We start from the raw sequence: 27,162 nt of genomic DNA, 5'->3' as shown, positions 1-27,162 counted from the left end.
TAAAGTGGAATGATAACATTATAATTTTGTAGTGTGAATGAGCACCATTGGCAGATTATTTTTTCCATTGTAGTCCACACAGTCCAATTTGATTGCAATTGTTTATATTTGCAGCCACGGTTATATTATATTGATTTTTAATCTAGTGGGATTTTATGATTTTATGTGGTTTGTTACTGTTATTGTTTTGTGATATTGTTATGCACCTATTGTATTTTATGTGTTTGCACCTTCAGTGCTTTGTGAGCTGCCCTGAGTCCCTTGGGGAGATGGTGGCAGGATAGAAATAAGGATTGTTATTATTATAGATACACAAGAAGATTAGTACGCTACACAGCAAACAAGATCACTATGCTGGCTTTTGTATTTGATCGCATGTCAGACACTTTCCAAGTATTATTATTATTATTATGATTAGTCAAGGATCTTGGGTCGCAAACCAGAGGTCTCCCTCATCGCCTCTTTTCTGAGCCTTCTAACAGATTCCAACAGTGAGAACATAACCAGAGACAGCATCTTCTGTACATGTAGCTCTGATGTTCATACAACATACCTTGATCACAGCCTCAGGAGAGAGTGACATGTTCTGCGTGACCTGCTGGGGAGTAGCAGGAAGGTCAGGGGACACCCGTCCACTCTTCCCTGGCTTCTTCTCCTTCTTAGGCTGAGCCCGAATGTTCCTGAAGATCTGCACGATGAGTAAGTTGATGGGGAACATGAGGAGGGAGCTCTCAAAACCAATCATCACTTCCTGCCATGTGAACTCTATTTTCCCTGGTGAAATTAGGTGAAAAATTACAGTCTCATTGTGCAACTCATAACATCACCACATGGCTTTTGCAGACTGCACACATCCCTAATCTCTGGATCCCAACAAGCCTCATTTACAAGTGGAATTGCATTTTCCAAAGCTGCCATTACTATGCTAACAAACACTTAAGTGCAGACTCCATGACAGTTATTGAGAGCCAGCAAAAATATTTGGAGAACAATGACAACAAATTCAAACTTAAAGACAGTTAATAATGAAGCCCACTCTAAAGCAAGGAAAATCCATTCTTAGTTACTCGATTTCACTGTTCAAATAACCCATTACAGCTTCCACAGATTCTCATTTTTCAGTTCAACCCATGAGGGTAGTCTGTAGTTACCCAAATCCATTTTCTGATCGGCTGGATCCTTGGGCACGCCCCAGAACATGATACTGGTCAGCATAGTGCACAAAAGCAGGGAGAAGCAGCAGGAGACCCTCTGGGCCCGTGTGAAGGAGCTGCGTGGACAGCGGTTAAAAATGGAATACCAGATATGTCCATCGCGAAATCCTTTGGAGGTCTTCATAAAGAACAGATTGCTGGAGAGGGGGAAAGATCAAATGGGATGTGAATGCCTAAACGTTTAGCAACTGGCAACACCAAGCATTGCCCATAGCCTAAGAACCCAGCCATCCCAGAAGGCTGCAGCAAATGAGGGTTAGAAAGAAAGCACAGCCATTTATGCTGGAGGAATACTGGCCTTTTGTGGTTCATGCTCAATTACAAATAGAGCTCGCTACAGCCAGACTGAATTGTTCTGAAACTGCTTTTCCCCTGAACTTTTCTTGAGGGAGATTTTGCGATGTTCCTGCTTTTTGTTGTTGTCAACCTCTTCCTTCAACTTAATATACCTGAACTGCTTCATGTCCTGCTCAGTCGCTACAGGGAACACTTTATCTAGAACACAGTCTCCGACATCAATAGCCAGCCAAGAGTTACAAAGGAAATACCACTTCTGATCAGTGGCAACATCATGAACCAGCACACGGTTCACATACCTAGAAAGAAACAACAGAAGGAAAGTTTAAGAAAAAAGAAAAGCAGGGCCACCACCAGCCTTGGATGGCCTTTGTGGTCTCTTCCAAATCAATGATTCTTGAGAAGTTAACTCTTTTATGGTTTGCTTCTGTCATCTGGCAACCATTCCACTAGGCTGAATAAACTAATAACACCTGCCAAATATATATATAGATATATGGATAGGATACGGAAGGGATAACACCCCTGTGCTGTTTATTTTGCTGTCTGTACTCCTGTTTGGAAGATTTCACCTCACTTTCTGTCCCTGTGATAATTGGATTTTGGAAAAAAATGGTTGGTGTGGAAACAAGGATTGGTGGTAAAACTTCAGTGTAGACCCCTTTTCCTCATGATAATAACTCTTTCAGGAGTGAATTTCCCTTCTGAGGAATAGAGTTCTCTCACTACCTGTTGTCTCATCCCTGTAATTAACTATGAGTTGTTTGTAAGTCAGATGTTTGTAACTTGGATATTGCCTGTATACATCAAATTTATTTTTGATTTATCTCATGCATGTATTTAACATCACATTTTTCAAGCCACCCTTTTATATTTTGGATAACCTAAAACGGTTCTGAGATAGAATCATAGAATCATCGAGTTGGAAGGGACCTCATGGGCCATCCAGTCCAACCCCCCTGCCTAGAAGCAGGAATATTGAATTCAAAGCAACCCTGACAGATGGCCATCCAACCTCTGTTTAAAAGCTTCCAAAGAAGAAGCCTCCACCACACTCCGGGGCAGAGAGTTCCACTGCTGAACGGCTCTCACAGTCAGGAAGTCCTTCCTAATGTTCAGATGGAATCTCCTTTCTTGTAGTTTGAAGCCATTGTTCTGTGTCCTAGTCTCCAGGGAAGCATAAAACAACGCTTGCACCCTCCTCTTTGTGACTTCCCCTCACATATTTATACATGTCTATCATATCTCCTCTCAGCCTTCTCTTCTTCAGGCTAAACATGCCCAGCTCTTTAAGCTGCTCTTCATAGGGCTTGTTCTCCAGACCCTTGATCATTTTAGTTGCCCTCCTCTGGACACATTCCAGCTTGTCAATATCTCTCTTCAATTGTGGTGCCCAGAATTCGACACAATATTCCAGGTGTGGTCTAACCAAGGCAGAACTGCACTCTCCAGTTGGTTCATAAATCCTATCACCCCCAATCTATGTTGTAGGAGATGGGAACTGTCATCAAGTATATATGGGAGTGCCAGTACTCTTTTATAAATATTGTCTTGGAAGCGTCCTTCTTAGAAACCTCACAAGAGGTTAAAGGGGAGAAACACTTTGCAAAGGCAGTTTGAAAGAGTTTTCACCTTCCTCCTCCATTTCTTCCCCTCTTGACTTACCAGGATGGGCTTCCTCCTGAATTGTCATGCCATAGCCTAATGCTCTGTAGTTCTCCAAGAGGAAAGAGTGTGCCTAGGAGGAAGACATCCACTCCTCCTCGTTCTAAGATAGGGCTGTCTGGATCCACAAGGTGGTGAGGTTCACTCTCTCCTCCCTGGCCATACAAGGTGAGAGTCACCTGGAACAGGAAGGGTTTGCAAGGCTTAGGTTTGTTTCTGTAACCGTGTCTGTAACTTGTTATTTTGCATGCACTGGGTTCATAATTGTGCATGACCAAATTCTAAACTGTTTGGTTCTAGAAAATTACATAAACAAGCAATATGCAATTCGATCTTTTCAGTCAGAGACTCTCTGACTGTTTCTGGTGAGTATTACCAAACTCATGCTCAGCTGTCCCCAAGAGACAAAGGGCACATCTACACTGTAGAATGAATGCAGTTTGAAACCACTTTAACTGCCATGGGTCAATGTTATGAAATTCTGAGAGCTGTAGTTTTACAAAGTCTTTAGTCTTCTCTGTCAAAGAGTGTTGGTTCCTCACCAGACTACAAATCCCATGATTTCATACCACTGAAATATGGTGGTTAGAATGGTATCAGACTGCATTACTCCTACAGTGTAGATGCAGCTGCCACTTCACTTTCATTCTCTGACTCCTTCCCAGGTAATAATAATATTTATTTATTTGATCAGTCATATGACCATTTCAAAATAAAACACGAGTAAAAAACAAGGCAACAAGGTGAAGACAGCAGCCGACCTTCTATTTATAGTCAGAATCTTATTTTCCTGGTTCTTCTTTCAGGAAATCTGCTCTTTTCTTAATAGCTTTCAGAATAAAAAGGCTTACTCTGATTATGCTGGATCTTTCCTGCCCTTGCAAGAGGGATGTCAGAATATCATTTCTGTTGGGGGACCTGCAGTTGGATAATTTTGGATGTAAATATCTGTCTCGCAGTTCAGTATATGCTGGACAGTCAATTAAGTTCAATGTCTTCCACTGTTTGTTCTCCCCAGATGCAGAATCTCTCACTTCTTGGGATGTTACAGTAGCGCCCGGTTTGCAGCATAGTATCGAGTTGTTCAAACCTAGCCCTAGTATATATTCTTCTTAAGGGTAGAGGAAGTGGAATAGTTAGGTAGTGCTCTAAATGAATATTCCTTTTGTGGGAAGCTAAAAACCTTGTGGATGAAGACCTACCTATGCTCACTAGGTCCAGTTGTGCATAGACATCTCTAATGAGCCGCTTGAGCACTTGCCTTGCCCCCGGACCCAGAACACCCAGAAATTGCAAAGGCAGACCGAATCCAGCCAGCTCATTTTTCAGAGCCGCCATCCACGATGACTTCTGGTCATACTGGACGTGATCCTTTAGACATAGGCGAGGAAGTCTACTGGGATCCATAGAGTTTACTTTTGACCAGTAATTAAACTGTCTCATTAAAATTTGAGCTTTTACTGGGAGTATTCCTAGCTCAGCCCTTACTGCTGCCATCAGCGTTGTTCTGGAAAGGCCCAGGAAGGTGCGAAGCTGCTTCACTTGGAAGGCTTCAATCTTAGTCAAATTGATGTGCCCCCAAATTCCAGCCCCAAATATAAGTGCAGGCATTATTTTTGTTTTAAAGACTTCCAGGGCAGGTCTGATTGTGCCTGGGTATCTATGATGGTACAGCTTATAAATGGAACCTGCTGCTTTCGTTGCTCTTTATATACTATGAGTAATGTGGTTAACCCAAGCACCAGATGAAGAACACATAATGCCTAGATATTTGTAGCAATTAATTTGTTCCAAAAGTACGCCTTTCAGGGACCACGTGTACAATTTCCTGTTTTTTCCAAAGACTATAATTTTTGGATTTATCCTTGCTCATAGTGAGTGAATTTAGCTCACAGTACAAATTGAATTTTGCCAGGGATCTTCTTAGTCCCACTGGAGATGTTGCCATAATCACCATGTCGTCAGCGTAAAGCAGGATGTTAATAGTTCTGGACAAAACTTTAGGACCATGTAGACTGTCAGAGGATAATGTATTTACGATGTCATTTATATAGAAGTTAAAGAGAAAAGGGGCTAAAATGCACCCTTGTCTCACCCAAGTTGATGTCTTGATTTCATTGCTCAGGGCTCCACTGGGTCCAAGTCTAACTTTCAATACGGTGTCAGAGTACAGCATAATGATTAAAGTAAGTAATCTTCTGTCAATGTTTGTGGCAGCCAGCTTTTCCCATAGTATGTTACGACAAATTGTGTCGAACGCTGAAGACAAGTCTATAAATGCTGAATACAGACACATCCCCCTTGAATTATACTTTTGAATTATGTGCTGCAGGACAAAGCAATTATCTATGGTTGAACGTCCCTGTCGGAAGCCTGATTGTTCTTCACAGAGAATATTGTTTTCATTGGACCATTGCTCAATTTTGATCAAAAGATATTTTGTGTAGATTTTTGCTGTGATATCAGTCAGGTTTATAGGCTGATAGTTCTTTGGATTGGTTTTTTCTCCATTCTTATGAATAGGGACAATAATATCTGCCAGCCACTAGGTATGCTGCATAAATTGATAATGTGGGAGAAGAGCCCTGCTAAAAGTTGGGCCCACCAATCACTGTTGTTCTTGAAAAGTTCAGCCGGCAAAAAATCCTCCCCTGGCGCTTTATTGTTTTGAAGTGTGTTGATAATAGATATTACTTCATGTGGCTTGACTTGTGTCCAGGCCGGGAGGGTGGCAGGATTGCAATAAGTTGTTACATGTTTTACATTGTTTGAATTGCCTGCCTTATTAAAGAGATCACCATAAAAGGTTTCCCAATGAGATGCAGGGATTGGAGAGTCTATTGAGAATCTGATTTGTCTCAATTTTGAAGAGACTAGTTGCCAGAAGACTGCTGAATTCTTCAAATGTAAGGCAGAGTCCGGTTCACGCCAATTTTTTGTGTTATATTGGGACTTCTTATGGGAAATCAGTTTTTTGTATGACCTTCTCAGGGTTAACATATTATTATGCAGATCTTTATTAGGGTAACATATAGCTCTTCTCATGCTCTTTCTTAGTGACTTCCTCAGTTTTTTACAGTCCTGGTCAAACCATGGGTTTGTTCTGTCAATAGAGTCTTTTCTTGTATTGCTTGGTGAATATGTAAGCAGGCTTTTGAGGTTAGAGCACAGAACGGTGAAAGTTTGAAGAACCTGGTTAGGGTTGGATGAAGAGGCTTTTATCACTTCACCACATGCTTGCGGGTTACGTAGATATTCATCAATGGCTGTTAAATTGACAGCCTGCCATTTTAATCTCTTACATTGAAGTGTAGACATGGAGTGTATAAATTTTGCATCTGTGGGATTTGTTGAACGTATATCAGAGTGACTGAAAATAACTGCTGACAAGGGTTGATGGTTACTGTCTTCCCTTGGTTTGACTGTAACCTCAGAGAAGAACTCACTGAATTCCTTAGAGACACATATATAGTCCAGGCTGCTACTGGCTCTCGCTGAATGGTAGGTAAAGGGATAACAGTATTTCTTACTTTCCCCACTTAGTATGTAAAGATTGAACTTTACCAGCTCAATCCCTGCTTTATTTCTAGTCATGTCTCTAGAGTTCCAATCAGCACTGAAGGGCAGGTCTCCCTTGGGGATGCCGGATAGCTCTGTCAGTTTATTTGCTGAGCTTCCCAGTCTCGCGTTGAAATCCCCAAGTAAAATTATTAATGCTGACGGATATTCAGAGATAACTTCTTCTAGAGCTCTTTCAAGAAATACCCATGTAGAGTATTAAGCAAATCTAGATGGCATAGGAGGCATGTATACGTTTATAATGACCACGATAGAAGGGATGGTTTTTCTCTTTTGGGGTGGCCTCATAGTTGAAAATTTTACTGCAAGAATATTTGTTTGCTCTGGGAGATCTTTGAAAATAATTTCTTTTCCTGCCCAGCCTAGTTCACCCTTCACCAGAAGTGCTAGGCCTCCACTTGGTCTACCGTATTTTGCAATTTTAATTGCAGGCTTTGTCCATCCTACAAAACCCGGAATTTGGATTGGTTAGTCTGAAGCAAGTAGCCAAGTCATTCTCTGAGTCAAAAGAAGAACTTCTGGCAGAACCTTCGTCTCCCTAGATTTGCAGAAGTCTCAAAATACAACATCAAATAGTTGTGGCTCTGGTAGATGACATCTTCAATAGTATAGCTCAGTCTAGGCTATCTGCCATCCTCTTACAGTTATTATTTAGGCAAGAGACAGTCTGTATCATTAATTCATTGACCTTAGTGCACTTTCCTTGACTTGAGTTTACTTCTCTAAAACAGACCTGTACACATAAATGTCATCATTTTGTTCTTGTATGCCTTCAAGGGGTTTCCAACTTACGGTAGCCCAAAGGTGAACCTATCACAAGGGTTACTTGGCATGTTTTTTGCAGAGGGTTTTGCCTTTGAAACCAAGAGTGCAAGAATGTGACTTGTCCAAGGTCACCCAGAGGGTTTCCATGGCTGAACAGAGCTACAAACCCTGATCTTCAGAGTTGTAGTCCAGCACTCAAAGTACTACACCATGCTGGCTTCCCTTCACTGTTTACTGCAGTGCAACTCTTTCTTTCTTAAAGCTAACTGTTAGGTGACTCTGACATTCCTTGTAAATCTCAGGTAGTCACTGAACAAGACAATGGATTTCTGAGCATCCAAAGAGATCAGGATTAAAGAACCTCTGGTCATCCAGATGTTGAAAAATGTATAGCTTCCATTGTGTCTCACCATTGGTCAGGTCGGTTGGGGTCAATGTACCTGAAGAGCTAGAGGCTCCTCATACTCTTCCTACTCATGCTGCTAAACCAGACTTTTGCTTACCACGTAACATAAAGTGATTAAATGTAACAGTATGTGTATGAAACTGTGAACCCAAGTCATGAGGTCCTTACTTTTTTTATCCTCAGTACAACTTTAACACAAATCCGTCTCTCTCTCACACACACATGAGAGTTCACTATAGCCCTTTCTGCATATGCAATGACATTCTGAAACTCTCTAGTACCTTGGAGGTTGTAGCTGCCCCCCGGCGGTGTCCAGTATAAACAGTGACCAGGTAGCGATACTGAGCAAAGGGGTCATTGTCTTCCAGCACTGTTATCTTCACCTAGAGGAAAACATGGGAGAATCAGAAAAAAAATGACAATAGGGGGAAATATTTGTTTGCATCATTTTCAGGCTTGTTTAGCTAGAACTAGAAAGGGACAGAGAGATAAAAATATCATATACTTCATTTATGGGTTGTTGTAGGTTTTTTTGGGCTATATGGCCATGTTCTAGAGGCATTCTCTCCTGACGTTTCGCCTGCATCTATGGCAAGCATCCTCAGAGGTAGTGAGGTCTGTTGGAACTAGGAAAATGGGTTTATATATCTGTGGAATGACCAGGGTGGGACAAAGAACTCTTGCCTGTTGGAGCTAGGTGTGAATGTTTCAGCTGACCACCTTGATTAGCATTTCATGGCCTGGCAGTTGTTTGGTGTGGCTTGTTAGTGCCTGGGGCAGTCTTTTGTTGAGAGGTGATTAGATGTCTCTGATTGTTTCTTCTCTGTTGTTTTGCTGTTGTAATTTTATAGTTTTTTAAATACTGGTAGCAAGATTTTGTTCATTTTCATGGTTCCCTCCTTTCTGTTGAAATTGCCCACTTGCTTGTGGAATTCAATGGCTTCTCTGTGTAGTCTGGCATGTAGTCTGACAGCAAAACAACAGAGAGAAAACAATCAGGGACATCTAATCACCTCTCAACAAAAGATTGCCCCAGGTACTGCCAGGCCATCAAATGCTAATCAAGGTGGTCAGTTGAAACCTAGCTCCTAGCTCCTGCAGACAAGAGTCCTTTGTCCCACCCTGGTCATTCCACAGATATATAAACCCATTTTCCTAGTTCCAACATACTTCACTACCTCTGAGGATGCTTGCCATAGATACAAGCAAAACGTCAGGAGAGAATGCCTCTAGAATATAGCCATATAGCCTGAAAAAACCTACAACAACCCAATGATTCTGGACATGAAAGCCTTCGACAATACTTTATTTATATTCCACTCTATCTCCCTGAGGGGATTCAGAGGAGATTACAGAATGCATATATGGCAAACATTCAATGCCATTATACACTTAACAAGACAGACAGTATATAGAAAGAGGCATTCCCTCTTTTTCATTTCCGGCATCTGGAGGCTGTGCTTGACTCAGCCAAGGGGAGTTAGGTGCAGTTGTTCCATTTTCCATGCCAAGGAGCCTGTTGTGCATGGAGGCCTTCTTGATCAAATTGCTGGCATGTTTTCCAGGGGCGCTTTTTACCTCCCTGCCGAAGCGGTATCTATTAGGGCTGGGCAACCACGGAAAAATTTGTTTCTAAAATCGATTCATTTTTTGGGGGTTTTTGCGTTTCGATTTTTAAAAGAATTCGAACTTTTAAAAAGTTCGATATTTACGAAATTTCGTAAATTACAAAACAATACGAAACAATAACGAAACAATAACGATTCGTTAATGGTGGACGCGACCGCACAATACGCTAAAAAACCTCCAAATGGGACAGGGGGAACTTCTGAAGCTTCCCTCTCCCTCTGTTGTTGACTGTTGGTGTGATATTTATATTTTTTTTTCACTGATTAAACAAACAACAACTATAAAACTTGCCCCAGACATGCGGAAATAATAACGAAACGATTTCAAAACGATAACGAAACGAATACAAAACGAATTCGAAACAATTACGAAACGAATTTAAAAATTCGTTTCGTTTTTTAGTTGCTCCTGAATGGTTCGTTATCGCTTCGTTATAAAAAAATAACGAATTTTTAACGAATTACGAAATTACGAAACGAAACCGCCCAGCCCTAGTATCTATTTATCTTCTCACAATGCTATTTTCAAACTGCTAGGTAAGCAGAAGCTAGACTGATAGCGGGAGCTCACCCCGACCCACGGCTTGAACTACTGGCCTTTCGGTCGACAAGAATTTTTGTAGCTGGTGGTTTAACCTGCTGTGCTACCCACGGCCTATATCTCTTTTGGAAGAATTATCTCTTCTGGAAGGATATATATTTCTTGGCTTGGAATTCTTCAGTTCTAAGTTCAGTTCAGTTCTATCCTCCCCACAGGGTAGTAAACACATCTTTGTAGACGGCCGATTCTCTCACACCAGAAGTGACTTGCCTCAATTCACTTGACACGAAAATAAATAAATAGTTCTAGAGCTATACCTCCTGTACACAAGCTTCCAATGTCAATTTTAATAGGAACAACGAGAACAAAATCTGGGACTTTTCCATCAGTCTGGATGTGCAAACCTTTATGATATAATTACTGTTTATGTATGATGTAGTTTTGATTATATGTTTTGATTATCATATGAATGATTATTTGAAATATCTAAAAACAGATTTGTGTCCCAGAATGATCTTTGTCTTTTCTTTCAGACTTGACAATTCATATACAGAAAGATGCCAATAATAACTGTAGATCTCATTCTGACAATTGGCAGCATGAGTTCCTTACAAAGTAAGGAAAGAATACTTTCAAATGGGTTGTTATAGGTTTTTCAAATGCTCATTCTTGAATGGCGAATGTGGTGCAGTGCCATCTTGTGGTTATATTTTGAGACTAAGGTGTGCCACAAATGTAGTTTAAAGTTATGGGTGCATTCAGACTGATTAAAAAGGACCTGAAAGTCCCAGATTTTTGTTCCTGTTCTTTTCAGTTTTATTTTACATATTTTGTTTCTCCCAGAATATTTTCTCTTGGTTTCTAGTATGACCAAATAATTAATTTTATCCCAGGATCAAAATCTGGTACTTTTCAATTAGTCTAGAGCGCCCCAAACCACCAACTCAGCACTCAAATGAAAAATATACAATCTCCCAATAGAATGCTCATTTTCAATTCCTCTTTGTGCCATTTTTAGGGAGGCTTTCATTGAAGTAAACATACACAAGACTGGGCTGAACGAAATGCACTTTATCAAAAATATTTATGTCTACTCATTGCATATCTGAGCTTTCCACATTAGTCACTCTCCACCCTATGGCAAGATAAAAATCCATCCACTGTAGTCTTTACAAACTGAACGAAAATTCTTGGTACTGAAGAAATGCAGGACTAATTTAGTGTTCTGGTACGGCTGTACCAGGAGCTCCAACTTCTTTTTCTTTCTTTGAGTGTTTGCATGTATTCCAAGGTTCCATGCATTTTGCAATAAGTTGGCTTCCCTGGTTTGCAATTATAGGGCCAATGACCTATCAATCATCATTAGGTTCTTTAGTTCCGCCCCCTTTTCTGGGTTTAGGAGGGAAAAAGGGGACCTCTAGTTCACTTCATACAGAAAAGCCTTTCGTACAGGACGTGAATCAGTTCCACCTGTAGAAAGCTTCGTCTTTTACAGCTTTTGCTGGGGGGATCCAGTCCCACAGCTTTACAGCCAGCCTTCACTGGGAATTGAAGACCTTCTTTCCTCTTGGAAATCTACAAAAGGACTCTGTTGTAAGGACCACTCGCGGCAGCCATAACGCAATTTGGTGTAGGGGCCACGCCACCAGAGCCTAAGACAGATTGCCCAGGTAGAGGTCAAGGATTTCCCTGATAATGAAGAAACAGTTCATGAAGATAGTTGCCTGTCCTTGTGGACAAGATTAAGAAAGCCACCAGTTGATTCAAAGCCTTGAAGTATTTGTTTGATTTATTGAAGACCTAAGCACTAATAAAAACTTTGTTAAACTTTCCCAGTTTCTAAAGACTTTGTTTAGGGAAATCCAAAGGGCCTCTAATCCGAGGCACACCCAGCGTCCCTTTGGGCATACAGAACACGTCCTGTCTACAGACCTTTTCACAGGCCCAGCGCGTGACAGCACATTTAGAGTAACACTTACTTTGGCATCATCTTGGATGTCTTTTCTTCTCGCCCAGATCAGAACCAAAAGATATACAAGAAAAATGCAACCCACAGTTGTCACCACAACAGGGTTGTCCACAAAGGTAGCAAATAACTCCACTGTTTTGCTGACATCGATGGTGTTTGGCATCACAAAGAAAGAGCTCCCAAAGAATGTCAAATGGTTACACAGGCACTGGGTGCTATCAGGAGTTGTTTTGGGACCAACCTGCAATCCAACAACAGTAATCATGACAACCTTGAACACATCCAAACTGCATAAAAGTGAAAATTCATTGGAAAGGCATTGCTGCATTGGTATTGAGGCCTGTCCTGCCACTAGGAAAAGACCTGCCTCCTTGGTGGAAAATGCTGAGGGTGGCAATAGCAGCGCTTTGGGTAGGATCTCCCATACCAGATAGGCTTTTGCTGAAGAGCCAACCTTAAATGCCCAACAGCTGACCTTCCTGAGGAAGGGGCAGCCACCAAGAAGGGTCTATTCCACATCCCCACTAAATGTGCCTGTAACAGTGGTGGGTCTGAAAGAAGTGCCTCTTCTGAGGATTTCAGAGACTAATTAAGTTAGTCTCTGAGTATAGTCATGGACATATACTCTGTTATATAGCCTGGACTTAAATCTTATAGGCCTTTATAAATGATAATATATCCTTTTTATATCTACACTAGCCGTCCTCTGCGATACTTTGCTGTGGGTCAGTCTGTGTATATGTGTTTTGTGTGTGTATATATGTGTATATGTGTGTGTATATTTCTATATATGTGTTTGTGTATATATATGTGGTTTTGCGCATGCGTTGCAATGTACTTTTTATTTGTTGGCTTTTAAAATCTCTTCTGCTATGCTTTTCAGTGTTTTTCTGAGTGATGGTCACTTGTCGGCCTGATAGGTGTATTGTGTCCAAACTTGGTGTCAATTCGTCCAGTGGTTTTTGAGTTATGTTAATCCCACAAACGAACATTACATTTTCATTTATATAGATTTTCCTAAAAACAAAGGTGGCATACAAATTAAGATATCATTAAGAAGTACAAAAGGTCGACATTCAAACAGAATGAAGCTATCAAGTATTGGAAGACAAACTAAGGAGGGGCCACATAGTTAATCTTGCACTCCTTTATGCTAATCTTTAAATACAGTAATTAAATGATGCAATACCATCATAGGTATTGTGATAAGATGCAACCAGCAGTCCAACTCTACATGAAAAAAATTGCATCTGGGAGGGAAAGGTCTGCAACCAGTCCTTATTTTTATAGAGCAACACACCCTGTCCCATATTGGCATCATTCTTTGGTTTCTCTCTACTCACATAGCATCCATGGTTGCTCCACTTCCCTTGGTGTTCATCCCAAAATACACACTGGGATACAAAGCAAGTGACTGAAATGTTTACATTGTTGGCAGCAATAGCATCTAATTCTGTCTCTGGTCTTACTAAGAAATAGTAAATTCCTTCTCCAAAATTAAGGTCTTCTGGGTGAAGGATCCAGGAATATATCTCATCTGGAAGAGATAAGGTATAGATGAGCCACCATAAGGTTTGTGTGTGGGGTTATATAATGATAATAGAACAATGATGAGTTCCCGTGCTGCTAGGCTTGCCAATAAGGATCATCCCAGTTCCTGAGGTTCCCAGGCCAAACCCTGAGAGCTACAGATGCCTTGTTCAAGTTCAAGTTCACTTTATTACAGTGAGTGACTAATTTGAGAGATGGCCCTGTGTATTGGCACCAAACACAGTTGGTCACAGTTTGTCATTCAAACACACACCAAGAATATATTTTCCCATTCGAAAATTGAAGCAAACGGTTTCTCTACAAGCTGAGCTGGAGATTTTACACAGCTCTTTCCTGCTGCCCAGTGGTGAGACCAAAATGAGAGAGGTTGCACCCCTTTCTCCTGCCTCGTGGAAATTATTTCTCGAGGTCTCAAATCCATATGAAATGGAGGTAGAGTCTCCAGTAGCCAAATTCCAACCACCATGGATTATATCCATACACCTGAGTGATCTCTCACTCACTGGTACAAAAATAGGACTACCAACTTTGAGTCATTCCTATTATTTTAACAAAGCTGTGCTAAGGATATTGCAATAGGTAAAGCTTTTCACTAGTATAGACATGATCATACTGGAGATCAGAAAAGTTTGGCCAGTGCTTCATACAACATCTCCAGATATTTAAAGATGGTGATCATATCACCTCTCAGTCTCTTTTCCTAGATAAATATATGCAACTATCTAAGGTGTTCCTCACAAGGCTTGGTTTCCACACTTCTGATCATTTTAGTCAAAATAGGAAATGTCTGTCTCTTCAGAGGTGATATTGCACTGCTATCTCCATCAGCCCTAACTCTAAGAGTAAAGTAGGAGGGATGATAAGACTGGAAGTTTAATAACAGCTGCTGGGGTGCCATAGCACTATAGTGCACACCCCAGGTCACAGCTGACAGACCATTTGGAAAGACTATTTGGAAAGTTCCTAAGTATAAGAAGAACTACAAGATCATTTGGAAAGTTCCTAAGTGCAAGGATAGACAACTTGCCCCCAGATATTTTTTTGGCCTGCAACTCTCAGGAGCTCCAGCCAAATGCTCAGTAATAAGAACTATGGAAGCTCTAGCTCAAAACACCTCAAGGGCACCAAGTTGCTAGCACCAACTTGCATGGGTTTTTTAGCTATCTGGTGAATAAGCCACCAACACTGAGCCCATTCATTTTACCTGTAGAGTCTCTGTTGTGAGGAAGGCGTGTCATCAGTTCATGGTCTGTCTCATTGGGATGATAGCCATATCCCAAGTATAGAATAAGTGGAATGGGTTGGTCCAGCTCCAAATGGATCACCAGAGATACATTTGATGAAGTCACATTAACCTGGAGAGCACTGAAATCTTGCAGACTCAACATGCTTTTGTGGTCTTGTATTGTTGAACTCCTTGGCAGAATTATCTGTGTTTAAAGTTCACAATTTAGCTTGGGAAATGCATCAATACTTCAAGGACCTTTACATTTCATGATCTGAGACAACACTGCAATTGATTTCCAGCCCTCTTGTCTCTACCACTGGGAAGATGAACAATGGAAGGGGAGAACTGGGGATGAGCTTTGTGAAAGGGCTTTTTAATATCCTTTGCAGCCTATATAGGAACCCTTAGTATGCCAACCAAATTCGATATGGTTGTTGAGACAGTTTTAATTAGTGGATTTTAACATCAAGATAAGTGATTTTAATGCTTTTGTATGTGTATGGTCTAGTATGTTTTGGCATGTTGTGCTCCGCCCTGAGTCCCCTTCGGGTTTAGAAGGGCGGAATATAAATGCTTTAAATAAATAAATAAAAAATATTTTTGGCCAAATGGCTGGAGCTTCCAACTGTTAGGAAGCAAGCTTGTGATTAACATCCAAACAATGTTTAAGGAGTTGAGGATGTAGAAAACTTCAGGAAGAAGTGTTGTTTTGCCTGAAACTGAAATGTTAAAATGTATAGAATCGTGTTGGGGAAACCATGATCCATGACTCAAATCCCATTACATGTAATGGCATAGGGAAATGGCAAAATTTATTTATTTATTTACTATATTTCTCAGCCCACGGCGACTCAAAATCAAGGTTTGCTTTTAGAATTTAAAAAGTTGATGGTTGAATCAATGGATACATAATGTGTGAATAATAAGGAGGGCCGACTGTAATGAATTATTGTTTTATAGAACTGTGTATGGCTATATTTAAGAACTGATAAGTACAACTGATCAGGTTTTCCCATGGAATGCAATGATCAACACAGCCACCTTTCCTGAATAGTGGTCACCTTGATGCTCAAGAACTAAATCCAGATGGGGATCCTGATGATAAAAGATGAATTTGACCAAGATTTGGAACTGAAGGGTCAACCTGAATGGGTTTCTGTCATAAGGGGACACAGTTGAAATTTAAATGCAAATCTCTTTTCCAATTAAGTTTGTGGCCCACCTTTCTTCCATGTTACTGAAGGATATACTGTATTTATCAGGCTCCTAGGGAGGCAGGTCAGAGCTTGGAAAAGTTACCTTTTTGGATCACAGTTTCCAAAATCACACAACCATCACAGACATAATGTCTTGGGAATACTGGAAGTTGAAGTTGTAGTCCAAAATGTCTAAAGTTTGACAGATCTGTAAAACAGAAGCATGCTGGGAAAATTACCTCAATATCTTCCATAAGATTGCGAACGGGAATCACCATTCCATCAAGGCTAGTGAGAGTCAGGCCTCCGACAGCACTGTGGATCTCAAAGCTGTCGCTTGCGGAAAAGGGATTTACAGAGAAGCTCACCATCTACAAGAAAGGATTGTCAGTGTTATTCCTTCAGAGTCAAGAATCCCATCCCACCAGACCCTTGTTTGTAGTCAGGGAGGAACAAACCTAACATTCTGACCACCTTGAGACATTTCTGTATAACTGACAATGCTTTTGGTTGAATTTGAAATTCTGAAGGCCAAGAGTCAATATGACACAATCCATATTGGTCTTCTCCAACCCAGTGCCTTCCAACGTGTGGGGCTATATTCTCCATCACCCCAGGCAACAAGGCCCATGCATCGGAAGACCACCATCTTGGCCCAACAGATATTTAAACGTCAACTCTCAGAAATCCTCAGAAAGTATTTTGGGAATTGCGGTTTGCAACATCTGGAAGACCAACCTTTCCTATGTGCTGTTATATTAAATGGGCTACTGTAAATTGTGCGAGAGCTGGGACACTATTTTTGTTATATATATATTTTAAGCAATAAAAATTTAACATGAAAAAAAGAAAATAAATTCTCCAGAAACATCAAATCATAGTAAAAAAATGATGCACTTGCCCTGATGTCCACTGTTTCCTCACTGTCTTCCAAGATACTGAGGGAAGAGGCGGAGGGCAGAGAGAAGCTAGCCGAGCTGGAATTGGAGATGCTAATGGATGTGCCATCTACATTGTCCGTCTGCAACCTTTCCAGAGAAGGGTCAGGAATGGGGGAAAATAAGATGAGGCAAGGACAGATGAAAGTGGAGAAGACAATTCATTTTGGAAACAGAGCTATGTCTTCCATTCAAAATAAATAATCTGTGTTGACTCATCTGTAGAATTGTGGAAATGGGCATTTTTTTCTTCTCTCATTTTATTTAGATTCATTCAAAGCTATCCATGCAGCTTAACATCTTATCTGGATTTTAATTCTAGTTATCTGCACAGACAGTGCTCAGATTCTTGATCCTTGGGACTCAACAGTAAGAACTGATGGAAAAAGTACAAGCACCGCGTGGTACATCTACACCAGTGATTCCCAACCTTTTTTTGACCAGGGACCACTTTGACCAGGGACAACTTGACCATGGACCATTTTGACCAGATACCACTTTTACCAAGCACAACTTGACCAGGGACCACTTTGATCTACCACTTTTACCAGGCACCACTTGACCAGGGACCACTTTGATCAGGGACAACTTGATCGGGGACCACTTTGACCAGATAACACTTTTACCATGGAAGAGATTCTTGGGGCTGTGAGGGCGACCACCTCACCTCTAGACCCGTGCCCATCTTGGCTCATTAAATCGGCCAGGGAGGGGCTGGTTGATTGGTTTGTATTGATTATTAATGCATCGTTGGAACAAGGGATTTTTCCATCTAATTTGAAACAGGCTGTGGTTCGTCCACTCCTCAAAAAGGTTTCCCTTGACTCCACGGTGCTGAGCAATTACAGGCCAATCTCCAACCTCCCTTTTTTGGGTAAGGTGCTGGAGCGGGTGGTCGCCTCTCAGCTCCAGAACTTTTTGGATGATACCAACTACCTAGATCAGTCACAGTCTGGTTTCAGGCCTGGCCACGGCACTGAGACAGCCTTGGTCGCCTTGGTGGATGACCTCCGCAGAGAGCTGGACAGGGGGAGTGTGACCCTGCTGGTTCTCTTGGACATCTCAGCGGCTTTCGATACCATCGACCATGGTATCCTTCTGGGTCGTCTCTCTGGGATGGGCCTTGGAGGCACGGTTTTGTCGTGGCTCCAGTCCTTCCTGGAGGGACGTACCCAGATGGTGAAGCTGGGAGACGCCTGCTCGGACCCCTGGCCTTTGACCTGTGGGGTTCCGCAACATCTTCAACATCTACATGAAACCGCTGGGAGAGGTCATCCGGAGTTTTGGAGTTGGGTGCCATCTCTATGCGGATGACGCACAGCTCTACTACTCCTTTCCACCTACTTCCAAGGAGGCTTCTCGGGTGCTGGACGAGTGCCTGGCCGCTGTGTCGATCTGGATGAGGAGGAACAAGCTGAAGATCCTGACAAGACAGAGGTCCTCCTGGTCGATCGCAAACCGGATCGGGGTATAGGGTGGCTACCTGTGTTGGACGGGGTTACACTCCCCCTGAAGCCACAGGTCCGCAGTTTGGGTGTCCTCTTGGACTCATCGCTCACACTTGAGGCTCAGGTGTCGGCGGTATCCGGGAGGGCCTTTGCACAATTAAGACTTGTGCGCCAGCTGCGCCCGTACCTCGCGAAGGCTGATCTGGCCGGGGTGGTCCATGCCTTGGTCACATCTAGAATGGATTACTGCAATGCGCTCTACGTAGGGCTGCCCTTGAAAATGGCTCGGAAACTCCAACTTGTCCAGCAGGCAGCCGCCAGGATGTTAACTGGGGCTCATTTTCGAGAGAGGTCTACCCCTCTGTTTAAGGAGCTTCACTGGCTGCCATTTATTTTCCGAGCCCAATTTAAGGTGCAGGTGCTCACCTACAAAGCCCTGAACGGTTTGGGACCACCCTACCTGTGTGACCGCATCTCCATCTACGAACCCACACGCTTACTCCGATCATCTGGGGAGGCCCTGCTCGTGATCCCACCCACGTCGCAAGTGCGCTTGGTGGGGACACGGGACAGGGCCTTTTCTGTGGCGGCCCCCCGACTCTGGAACGCCCTCCCGAAAGATCTTCGACAGGCCCCTACTCTGGCAGTTTTCAAAAAGAACCTAAAAACTTGGCTGTTCCGTTGTGCCTTTTCAGATTAGGAATTCCCCATCACCAAGTCCTAGAAGCACTTTAGTAGAATAAAGATCGCTGCACACCGCACTTATTTAATCCTAAGTTCCTCCTGCCATCTCAGCACTTTTAACCTTGTACCCACTGTTCTGGCCGGCCCAGTTTTAAAGTGTCCGACGTATTGTTACTGTTGTTGTTATTGCTTAACTTTTTTTATTTTTTTATTTTTATGTTTTATTGTTGTGTTATGATGTGTTGTATTGTGTTTTGAGGCTTCGGCCTATGTGAGCCGCATCGAGTCCTTCGGGAGATGCTAGCGGGGTACAAATAAAGTTAATAATAATAATAATAATAATACCAGCCACCACTTGACCAGGGACCACTTTGACCAGATACAACTTTTACCAGGCACCACTTGACCAGGGACCACTTTGATCAGGGACAACTTGATCGGGGACCACTTTGACCAGATACAACTTTTACCAGGCACCACTTGACCGGGGACCACTTTAAGCAGGGACTACTTTGACCAGGGACCACTTTGACCAGGGACCACTCTCAAACATTAATACCAAAAGCGTTGTTGTTGTTGTTGTTCATTCGTCCAGTTGTCTCCGACTCTTCGTGACCTCATGGACCAGCTCACGCCAGAGCTCCCTGTCAGCCGTCACCACCCCCAGCTCCTTCAAGGTCAGCCCAAAAGCGTTACAATTCAGTTTTGGTCAACTTTACGTATGGTTTGGTTATTTGGGGTGCTGATTCAGAAAATTGCATTGGATAGACCACATCAGCTCTAGTTTCTGATACACATGCCATCCAGTAGTCGCCATCTGTTGCCCACAGAAAACAATATTTAATAAGCCTTGGGTACTATAAGAGGGTTTCGAGAGACCAGTCGCTCTCATTGCAACGGTGTAGTAATGGTGAGGCCACTGACCATATTTTAGTTCTTGGGGACCACTGATCTACATATTGGATCTAAGGCTAATGTGACACATCATCTCACATAAGATGACATCACATATGACCCTCATCTCATGTGTAGTATGATTCTGACCCTTCTAGCTCATTAATAATGAAGAGTATCTCCCCTAAAAAAATCCAAAGCATGTCTTGTTCCTGCTTTGCTGCCAGGTAAATAGGAAATTTGAATGCTAGTTTCTTAACTTTTTTTCTCACAGAAGTAAACAAAAAGGATTGAAAAAGAAGTAAAGAGTGTTTACCTGTTAATATACATCACTGCAGATGGAGCTGTGAGCACTGTAGGTTCATCATCTGGTAGCTTCCCAATCAGGAGAGCACTTTGGAGGTTTTCAACAGCATTGAGAAGTTGCTGTGGCACCAGTCTCTATTGTAAGAGAAGCAAACCACATTCTTTGATATTCATTGATAGAAGAATTCAGTGACTTGTTGTATTTTAGCTTTACTTGGAACCGAGGAATATCAATCCAAGCCTTTCTCTTGAAGAAGACACGTTCAGATTCAAAGAAAAGAGCTTGTCGAAATCAAGGACAATTCAGCATATTAGTCCCTACTGTGTTGTAACCCAACCAACCACAGATCTGAATCTTGTGGTTTCTTTAAGGACAATTCCTCTGTTGTGTCAGAGGAATAGCCCATATATTTTCTTGGTTTAATTCTTTGGCTTTCTGGTGGAGAGATAAATTAGAATGCCAGGTTTGGAGGTCACAAACTATGGGCAGAAGGTCTGTGGTTTGTTGTGTTGCTCTAAGAAGAAGGACAAGGACGAGGAGGCAAACTTGATTAATGTATTCTACCAGAAGCTTTTAAAATCAAGAATTTGGTTCATCAGTAGTTCTTATGTATATAAACATGCTATATTAGTCTTCTATAAGCTGTGGGCCTTTGGAATTTGAAAATAAAAAGTCATCACCTGTGACGTCTCTGGGGCAGAAGCATCCTCAGTCCCATTCTGACCTGAAGCCTCAAGAACGTTGCTCACAGCTGCAAAGAGGTAGCTGGCTGCCTCCTTGCGCTGTAAATCATCTTGACCATCTTCACTATTCACTATCAGCAAAGACTGACTGACACTTTTCAGGGTATGGCCGGCTTCCACCTGGGCAGGGAAGAAAAGTCTGTGAACAGACATACTTTCACCTGCTCTCTCTCTCAAAGGACAAGAAATTAAATGGCAGTGCTTTCAGAGGTCTCATCTTCCAGGATTAAGTTTTCATTGCAAGGTTGTGACAATGCAGCACCAAGCGGGGATTTCCATTTCAATGACATAGTGAATCTAGAAGAAGATTCACTATTAGAAGAAGCTATGTAAAATCTTGAATGTGAGCTACAGATAGCACTCATTAGAAATCCAATGTTAATCTTTTGTCATACGCATTTCAGACAAACATGTATTGGTTAGTGCAAGGACAGAACATGGAAAGCTACATTTTGGAAAATAGATTTATTATTGTGTTGTAAATGGCCAGAATATCTGAGTTGCTGTGAGTTTTCCAGGCTGCATGGCCATGTTCCAGAAGCCTTCTCTCCTGATGTTTTGCCCACATCTATGGCAGGCATCCTTGGAAGTTTGTGAGGTCTGTCGGAAACTGGGCAAGTGATGTTTATAATATTTATTCTTCTTAAGCTTCCTGTATTACAGGAAACATTGCTTCTTGGCCTTTTGGCTAAGATCAAATATATTACTTTTTGGGGAAAAAAAATCTAACTTAAGCTTTTGATGGGGAGATATTGGAAAAATAGATATTTATTTATATATAAATTGTATGGACTTTACCAGCACTGAAATGTAAGAAAAATCAGGTTCTCTCTATGTTAGAAAGCTGCAGGACAGAGAGAATGCAGAAGGAGATCTGTATTAAAAGGGGGAGGAGAAAGGGGACCTGTTATCTATACATTCCAGAGAGACTGGTACAACATAGCCCAGCGTCTTTCTTCTAAGTAAGGAGCCTATCCACCTCCCTCCTGACAGGTCAAGGTAGGCCCCTTGATTGATGAATGTAAGCTGTATGCTGCTCTCAGAAAAAATATAGAGACATGCCTCTTGCATGCTGGAAGATAGAATTTGATATTTCTATGATGCTAAAGTGATGAAGTGAATGATGTCAATGTATGTAGAGGCATGTTTCTTTGTTTGCCTGCATTTGGAGAGGTATAAAAGGGACAGTCAACGCCTTTATACTCACTCTGGTTGCTTTTGGATACAGCTCCACTCCCAGGGTCCCAGCTGGAAATAAAGCTGTACTTTTCTTTCTTTTCTTTTCTTTCTCTGGAAAGGATCTCTCTTGATATTATCTCTCCTATCCTGCTGCAACACTTTCACTTGCAAAAACTTAGGCTAAATATTTCTTCTTCTTCATTAGCCATGGAATAGTTCTTATGAATTTTACACTTTGCCCAAAGTCCATCCTGGGGGCCAAACGCGGCCCCTGTTCAAATTTCCCGGAGGCCTTACCAAAAAGGCTGTCCTTTGCTGTGACTCTTCCCTTGTGAAGAAAAGGGGAGAGCTAGGCAGCAACTATAAGCTACCCCCCCTCACCACAATCAAAGCCCTCTTGACAGATGGCCATGGGGCCTCTGCTGAAAAACTTGCAGAGGAGATTCCACCAGATTCTAGGCAGCATATGCTACTGTCTGAATCAACCTGACACAACAACAACAATCCTAATTAACTTGACTCTCTCATCAGCCAAAAACAGGGCCATATTTCCCATTGAAAGACTGGTACATTTATGTTGGTTAAAATTGTTCTTCATTTTATATATGTTATTGCTCTTTCAAATTTTATTTTTGCACTACAAATGAAACATATGCAGAGTGCATAGGAATGCATTCATTTTTCCTCAACTATAGCCTGTCCACCCCCCCCCCCAATAGGCTGAGGGACTATGAACTGGTCGATGGCTTTAAATGTTTGGACACTCCTGTATTACATTCTTATTTTCTTCAATTCTGTCTGTTATTTCCACTTCCAAGTTTCCATTTAGTCCTTACTACACAATGGAGTCAATCTAAGGGCCTTCCAGACAGGATTTGATCCCAGGTTTTTTGTTTATTCCAGATTATCTGGCAGTGTGGACTCGTATAATCCAGTTTAAAGCAGAAAACCTGGGATCAGATTTTGGGATATAGGGCCTGTTTGGAAGGGACCAATTTTCATAATCATCACTGCATCCCTTGCTGTGCTACATGGATTAAGGTTAGAGGAACTTCATCCCACCTAGCACTCACCTGTGCCAAGGAAGATAGCTCTTCACTCCTGTATGTGACTGCTTTCAGCACTTCAGACATCTTCAGTGCTGTCTGCATTGATGTTACATTGACAGTGGAGAGAGTGGTCAGCATGAGCTCTCTCAACTAGGAAAGGCAAGAGAGAATGTTAGAGAAATTTCAAAGTGTTGGAAGGGATTTAGAGGTCAACTACTTCCTGACCAGTGCAGGAGACTGCAGTTTGACCTCTCTTCTGTGGAGTAGTCTGTCCTACCATCCAATATATCTCTTGGGTCAACCCAATACTGTTACATAGAATGGGATTCCACATATAGAAGCTTACTAGACCATCAGTTCTACAGTGGTAATGGAATACCATTTGTCCATTTTATTGTTTATTTAATTTATTTATATTCCGCAACTCAAAATAGCTTACAATACAAATAAAAAAACAAAGCAATGTGAAATATTGACCTCCTTCCTTGTGTCTGTCTGCAGGGATGTATTAACACTCTCTTCCTTCATCTTGTGATTAAGAACAGAGGATACTGATTTGTACAGCTGGAACAGGGACATACTGTTGTTCTCTCCTTTTAGGATGGTGTTTGATTTTTCCAAAATAATTGTCTGCAGCGTCTGGTTTCTATCACTTATATCTTCAGGCCAAACCTCATAAAACAAGAGGAAAGAATGTTCTGATCACAGGGCATCCAGAATGTTTCCCTCAATTATCACCAAGGGCATTCTTAAAAGTGCCAATATTTTGTTCCCATCCTCAAGTGGGTTTCTTTTTAATTCTGAGACAGATCAGAACAGTAACACACATTCTGTCTCTTTTAATTTTTTTTGTTACAGTGGGTGGGTGAAATGACACTTTTGCATCACAGTACTATTCTAAAAACTTTTTTTAATAGGAGAAGAAAATTAGCCCTTCGAACTACAGGCAATCCCGAGTTACAAACATCCAACTTACAAATGACTCATAGTTAAGAATGGGGCTGAGTTAACAAGAAGTGAGAGAAATCTACCCCTTGGAACGGAAATTTACTCCTGAAACAGTTACAATGGGAAAAAGGTGTCTTCACTAAAGCTTTATCACCAGTCCTTATCTCCAAATATTTCAAAATCCAATTATCACAGAAAGCGAGGTGAAATCTTCTGAACAGGGGCACAGCCACCAAAACAAGCTCCTCAAGGATGTTAAGTCTTCCTTGTGCTATCCAAAACACACACAGACAGACACACACACTAGCTGTCCCCTGCCACGCATTGCTGTGGCCTAGTCTAGTGATCTGGAAAATAAAGTAATGAGAAAGTGTTGGTTTCTAATATATGTAATGTCTTTATGCTTGTGGGTAAACAGTATTTCTTGCTGTTTCTTTGCCAGTGTTGATGTGGAGAGTGTCTGGTTTACCTACTCTGGAACATGCAACATATTATTGTCCTCCTTTAGCGGTCCCTTTCAAATCTGTGATACTATATCTGCATATGTGTGAATCATATATATCTACTCTATAACTGTGGCTGGATGGCACTTTGTCAGGAGGGCTTTGATTATGTTTTCTTGCCCTGGTGAAGGGGGTTGGACTGGATGGCCTTAAGTATTCATGGGGGTTCTGTGTGGGAAGTTTGCCATTGTTGGGGCTCCGAATGTTCTTTGATTGTAGGTGAACTATAAATCCCTGTAACTACAGCTTCCAAATGTCAAGGTCTATTTTCCCCAAACTCCATCTGTGTTCATATTTAGGCATTTGGAATGTTCGTGCCAAGTTTGGTCCAGATCCGTCATTGTTTGAGTCCATAGTGCTGCCTGGATGAACTACAACTCCCAGACTCAAGGTCAATGCCTGCCAAACCATTCTAGTTTTCTGGGTTGCTGTAGTTTTTTTCCGGCTATATGGCCATGTTCTAGAAGCATTCTCTCCTGATGTTTCGCTGCATCTATGGCAAGCATCCTCAGAGGTAGTGAGGTCTAGTTTTCTGTTGGTCATGGGAGTCCTGTGTGCCAAGTTTGGTTTCATTCCATCATTGGTGGAGTTCAGAATGGTCTTTGATTGTAGGTGAACTATAAATCCCAGCAACTACAACTCCCAAGCAACAAAATTAATATTTTTGAGTGATGGTCACTTGTTGGCCTGATAGGTGTATTGTGTTCAAATTTGGTGTCAATTTGGTGGTTTTTGAATTATGTTAATCCCACAAATGAACATTACATTTTTATTTATATAGATAATATATGGATGGCTGGGTTACACTTTAAAAATGTCCCTGTTCAGACTTACATACAAATTCAACAAGAACAAACTACAGAAACCATATTGTTCATAAGCCTGTATAGCAAATTACATTCCAATTTCTAGGGAGGGGGGATACCTTGGAAAAATCTATGAATCACCATGAACAGCCTATTGCATTCGACATCTGGAAAAAACTATGACTACCGCACCACACAAGAGTCCAGGAATATAAGCAAAAAGATTATTGTAAAAATAATTAAAAAGTATACACAAATCAGGAATAAGAAAGAAAGATATATAATCCAAAAAGGTTTAGCAACAGCTGATAACCAAGCAGTAATCCAAATGTCTCATAAATTTCAAGAAATGACAAAGTCCAGGAAGAGCCAGAAATCACAGATATAGCTTAAGTCCACAATCCAGAAGGTATAACTAGTAAACCTTGAACAGGAGTACATGAACAGGACACAAAAAACTTCCAGGAGATAATAAATCCAAAACCAAAGCTTGACTTGAACCAGGGACAAGAGAACTCAGGCTTAGCTTCTCACTCTAATGCAGCATTGCCCAAACTGACCTTAAGGTAAACAACTTGCTGTCTAATACACACCCATGAAATCATTCAATTTCCCGTGAATTTCCTTCATAACTTTCCCATATAATCTCTCTGAATGAAGCAATCTATTTTTGGCTCTGATATGAAAATGAAGACTTTTGTTGATCTCCGTAGCTACAGGTGGTTTCTCGTGGGAACCTTCCTTATCACTCAGCTCTTCACTTGATTCTTTATCTGCTGTTGCTACTTCTGATTCCCCTGAACGCCCTTGAGGCGTTGCACTATCCGAGCCACAGAGAGAACCATAATTTCCCAGACTTGAATTTTTCAGACTTGAGAGCCCATCACTTTATGCCTCAGGAAAGCTCACAATTCTCTCTAAATCATCAGTTAATACAGCCTCCTAAAAGAAAGAAGAGAGTAAACACAGAGGCAATAACAACCCACAAAACTCAGGGAGCCATACTGTGAAAACTCACACTCTTTTAGAACAATCTGAAAGAGCCTGAAGTATGACTAAATACAAAGTGAGTTTGCAGAGTGTTCTAAAGAGGTCTGAGAAGTGTTTCCTCCACCTTTCCCAGATTGCAAAGCTTAACAAAAAAAGCTGGCAAAACCATGTCTAACTTACCCTGACAGTGAAATTTGTACGAAGTGTGTCACCATAACTATTGGTTACAGAAACATGGATGCGTAAAAGGAAGTCATTGTCCTTTTCTCCAAGTGGGAGGTAAACTGAAGGGAGAACAGGATCGTGTCCACAGTGTAGAAGAGAATCTGGAAGGAGCAAATGGGACAAAGAACGAACTTATTGGCAGTGGAAAACAGATCTTTTCACATCAAAGAAATAAACAAACACAAAACAACCCAAATTATGTAGTAGTTCTTCAGTCCTTGTTGTGTTTGTATTAATCACAGAGAAGGAAATGTACAGCCAGGATTTATACAGAGAGCTCCTCCAAAGAAAAAAAATATTGTTAAGTCCCAAGTTTGTTCCTCTACAACCCTTAAAAAAAGATTCATATGATGTATCTCTGAGCCTGAATAATTGTTTGGGACTCCTAACATTGCCAAAGTCATTTGTT

General features: G+C 41.5%; 1 protein-coding gene across 1 annotated transcript in view; it reads right to left on the bottom strand.

Annotated features, from left to right (window-relative positions):
• Positions 1 to 27,162, bottom strand: part of LOC132783237 (polycystin-1-like protein 2) — a 90,693-nt gene that overhangs the window by 30,706 nt on the left and 32,825 nt on the right. The window contains exons 15-29 of the mRNA XM_060788337.2: positions 26,709 to 26,854; positions 23,759 to 23,953; positions 23,306 to 23,431; positions 20,991 to 21,173; positions 20,320 to 20,444; positions 16,941 to 17,067; positions 16,279 to 16,410; positions 14,820 to 15,045; positions 13,408 to 13,601; positions 12,075 to 12,305; positions 8,208 to 8,309; positions 3,177 to 3,355; positions 1,664 to 1,810; positions 1,152 to 1,351; positions 554 to 774 (exon numbers count right to left, since the gene is read on the bottom strand). Of these exons, the coding sequence (XP_060644320.2) occupies positions 554 to 774; positions 1,152 to 1,351; positions 1,664 to 1,810; positions 3,177 to 3,355; positions 8,208 to 8,309; positions 12,075 to 12,305; positions 13,408 to 13,601; positions 14,820 to 15,045; positions 16,279 to 16,410; positions 16,941 to 17,067; positions 20,320 to 20,444; positions 20,991 to 21,173; positions 23,306 to 23,431; positions 23,759 to 23,953; positions 26,709 to 26,854 (2,534 nt within the window). The remainder of the gene's footprint in view (positions 1 to 553; positions 775 to 1,151; positions 1,352 to 1,663; positions 1,811 to 3,176; positions 3,356 to 8,207; positions 8,310 to 12,074; positions 12,306 to 13,407; positions 13,602 to 14,819; positions 15,046 to 16,278; positions 16,411 to 16,940; positions 17,068 to 20,319; positions 20,445 to 20,990; positions 21,174 to 23,305; positions 23,432 to 23,758; positions 23,954 to 26,708; positions 26,855 to 27,162) is intronic.

Source organism: Anolis sagrei, chromosome 8 (genome assembly GCF_037176765.1).
Source record: "Anolis sagrei isolate rAnoSag1 chromosome 8, rAnoSag1.mat, whole genome shotgun sequence".
Lineage (NCBI taxonomy): Eukaryota > Metazoa > Chordata > Lepidosauria > Squamata > Dactyloidae > Anolis > Anolis sagrei.
Note: the sequence above shows the minus strand (reverse complement) of the source record. Positions and strands in the feature narration are given on the sequence as shown.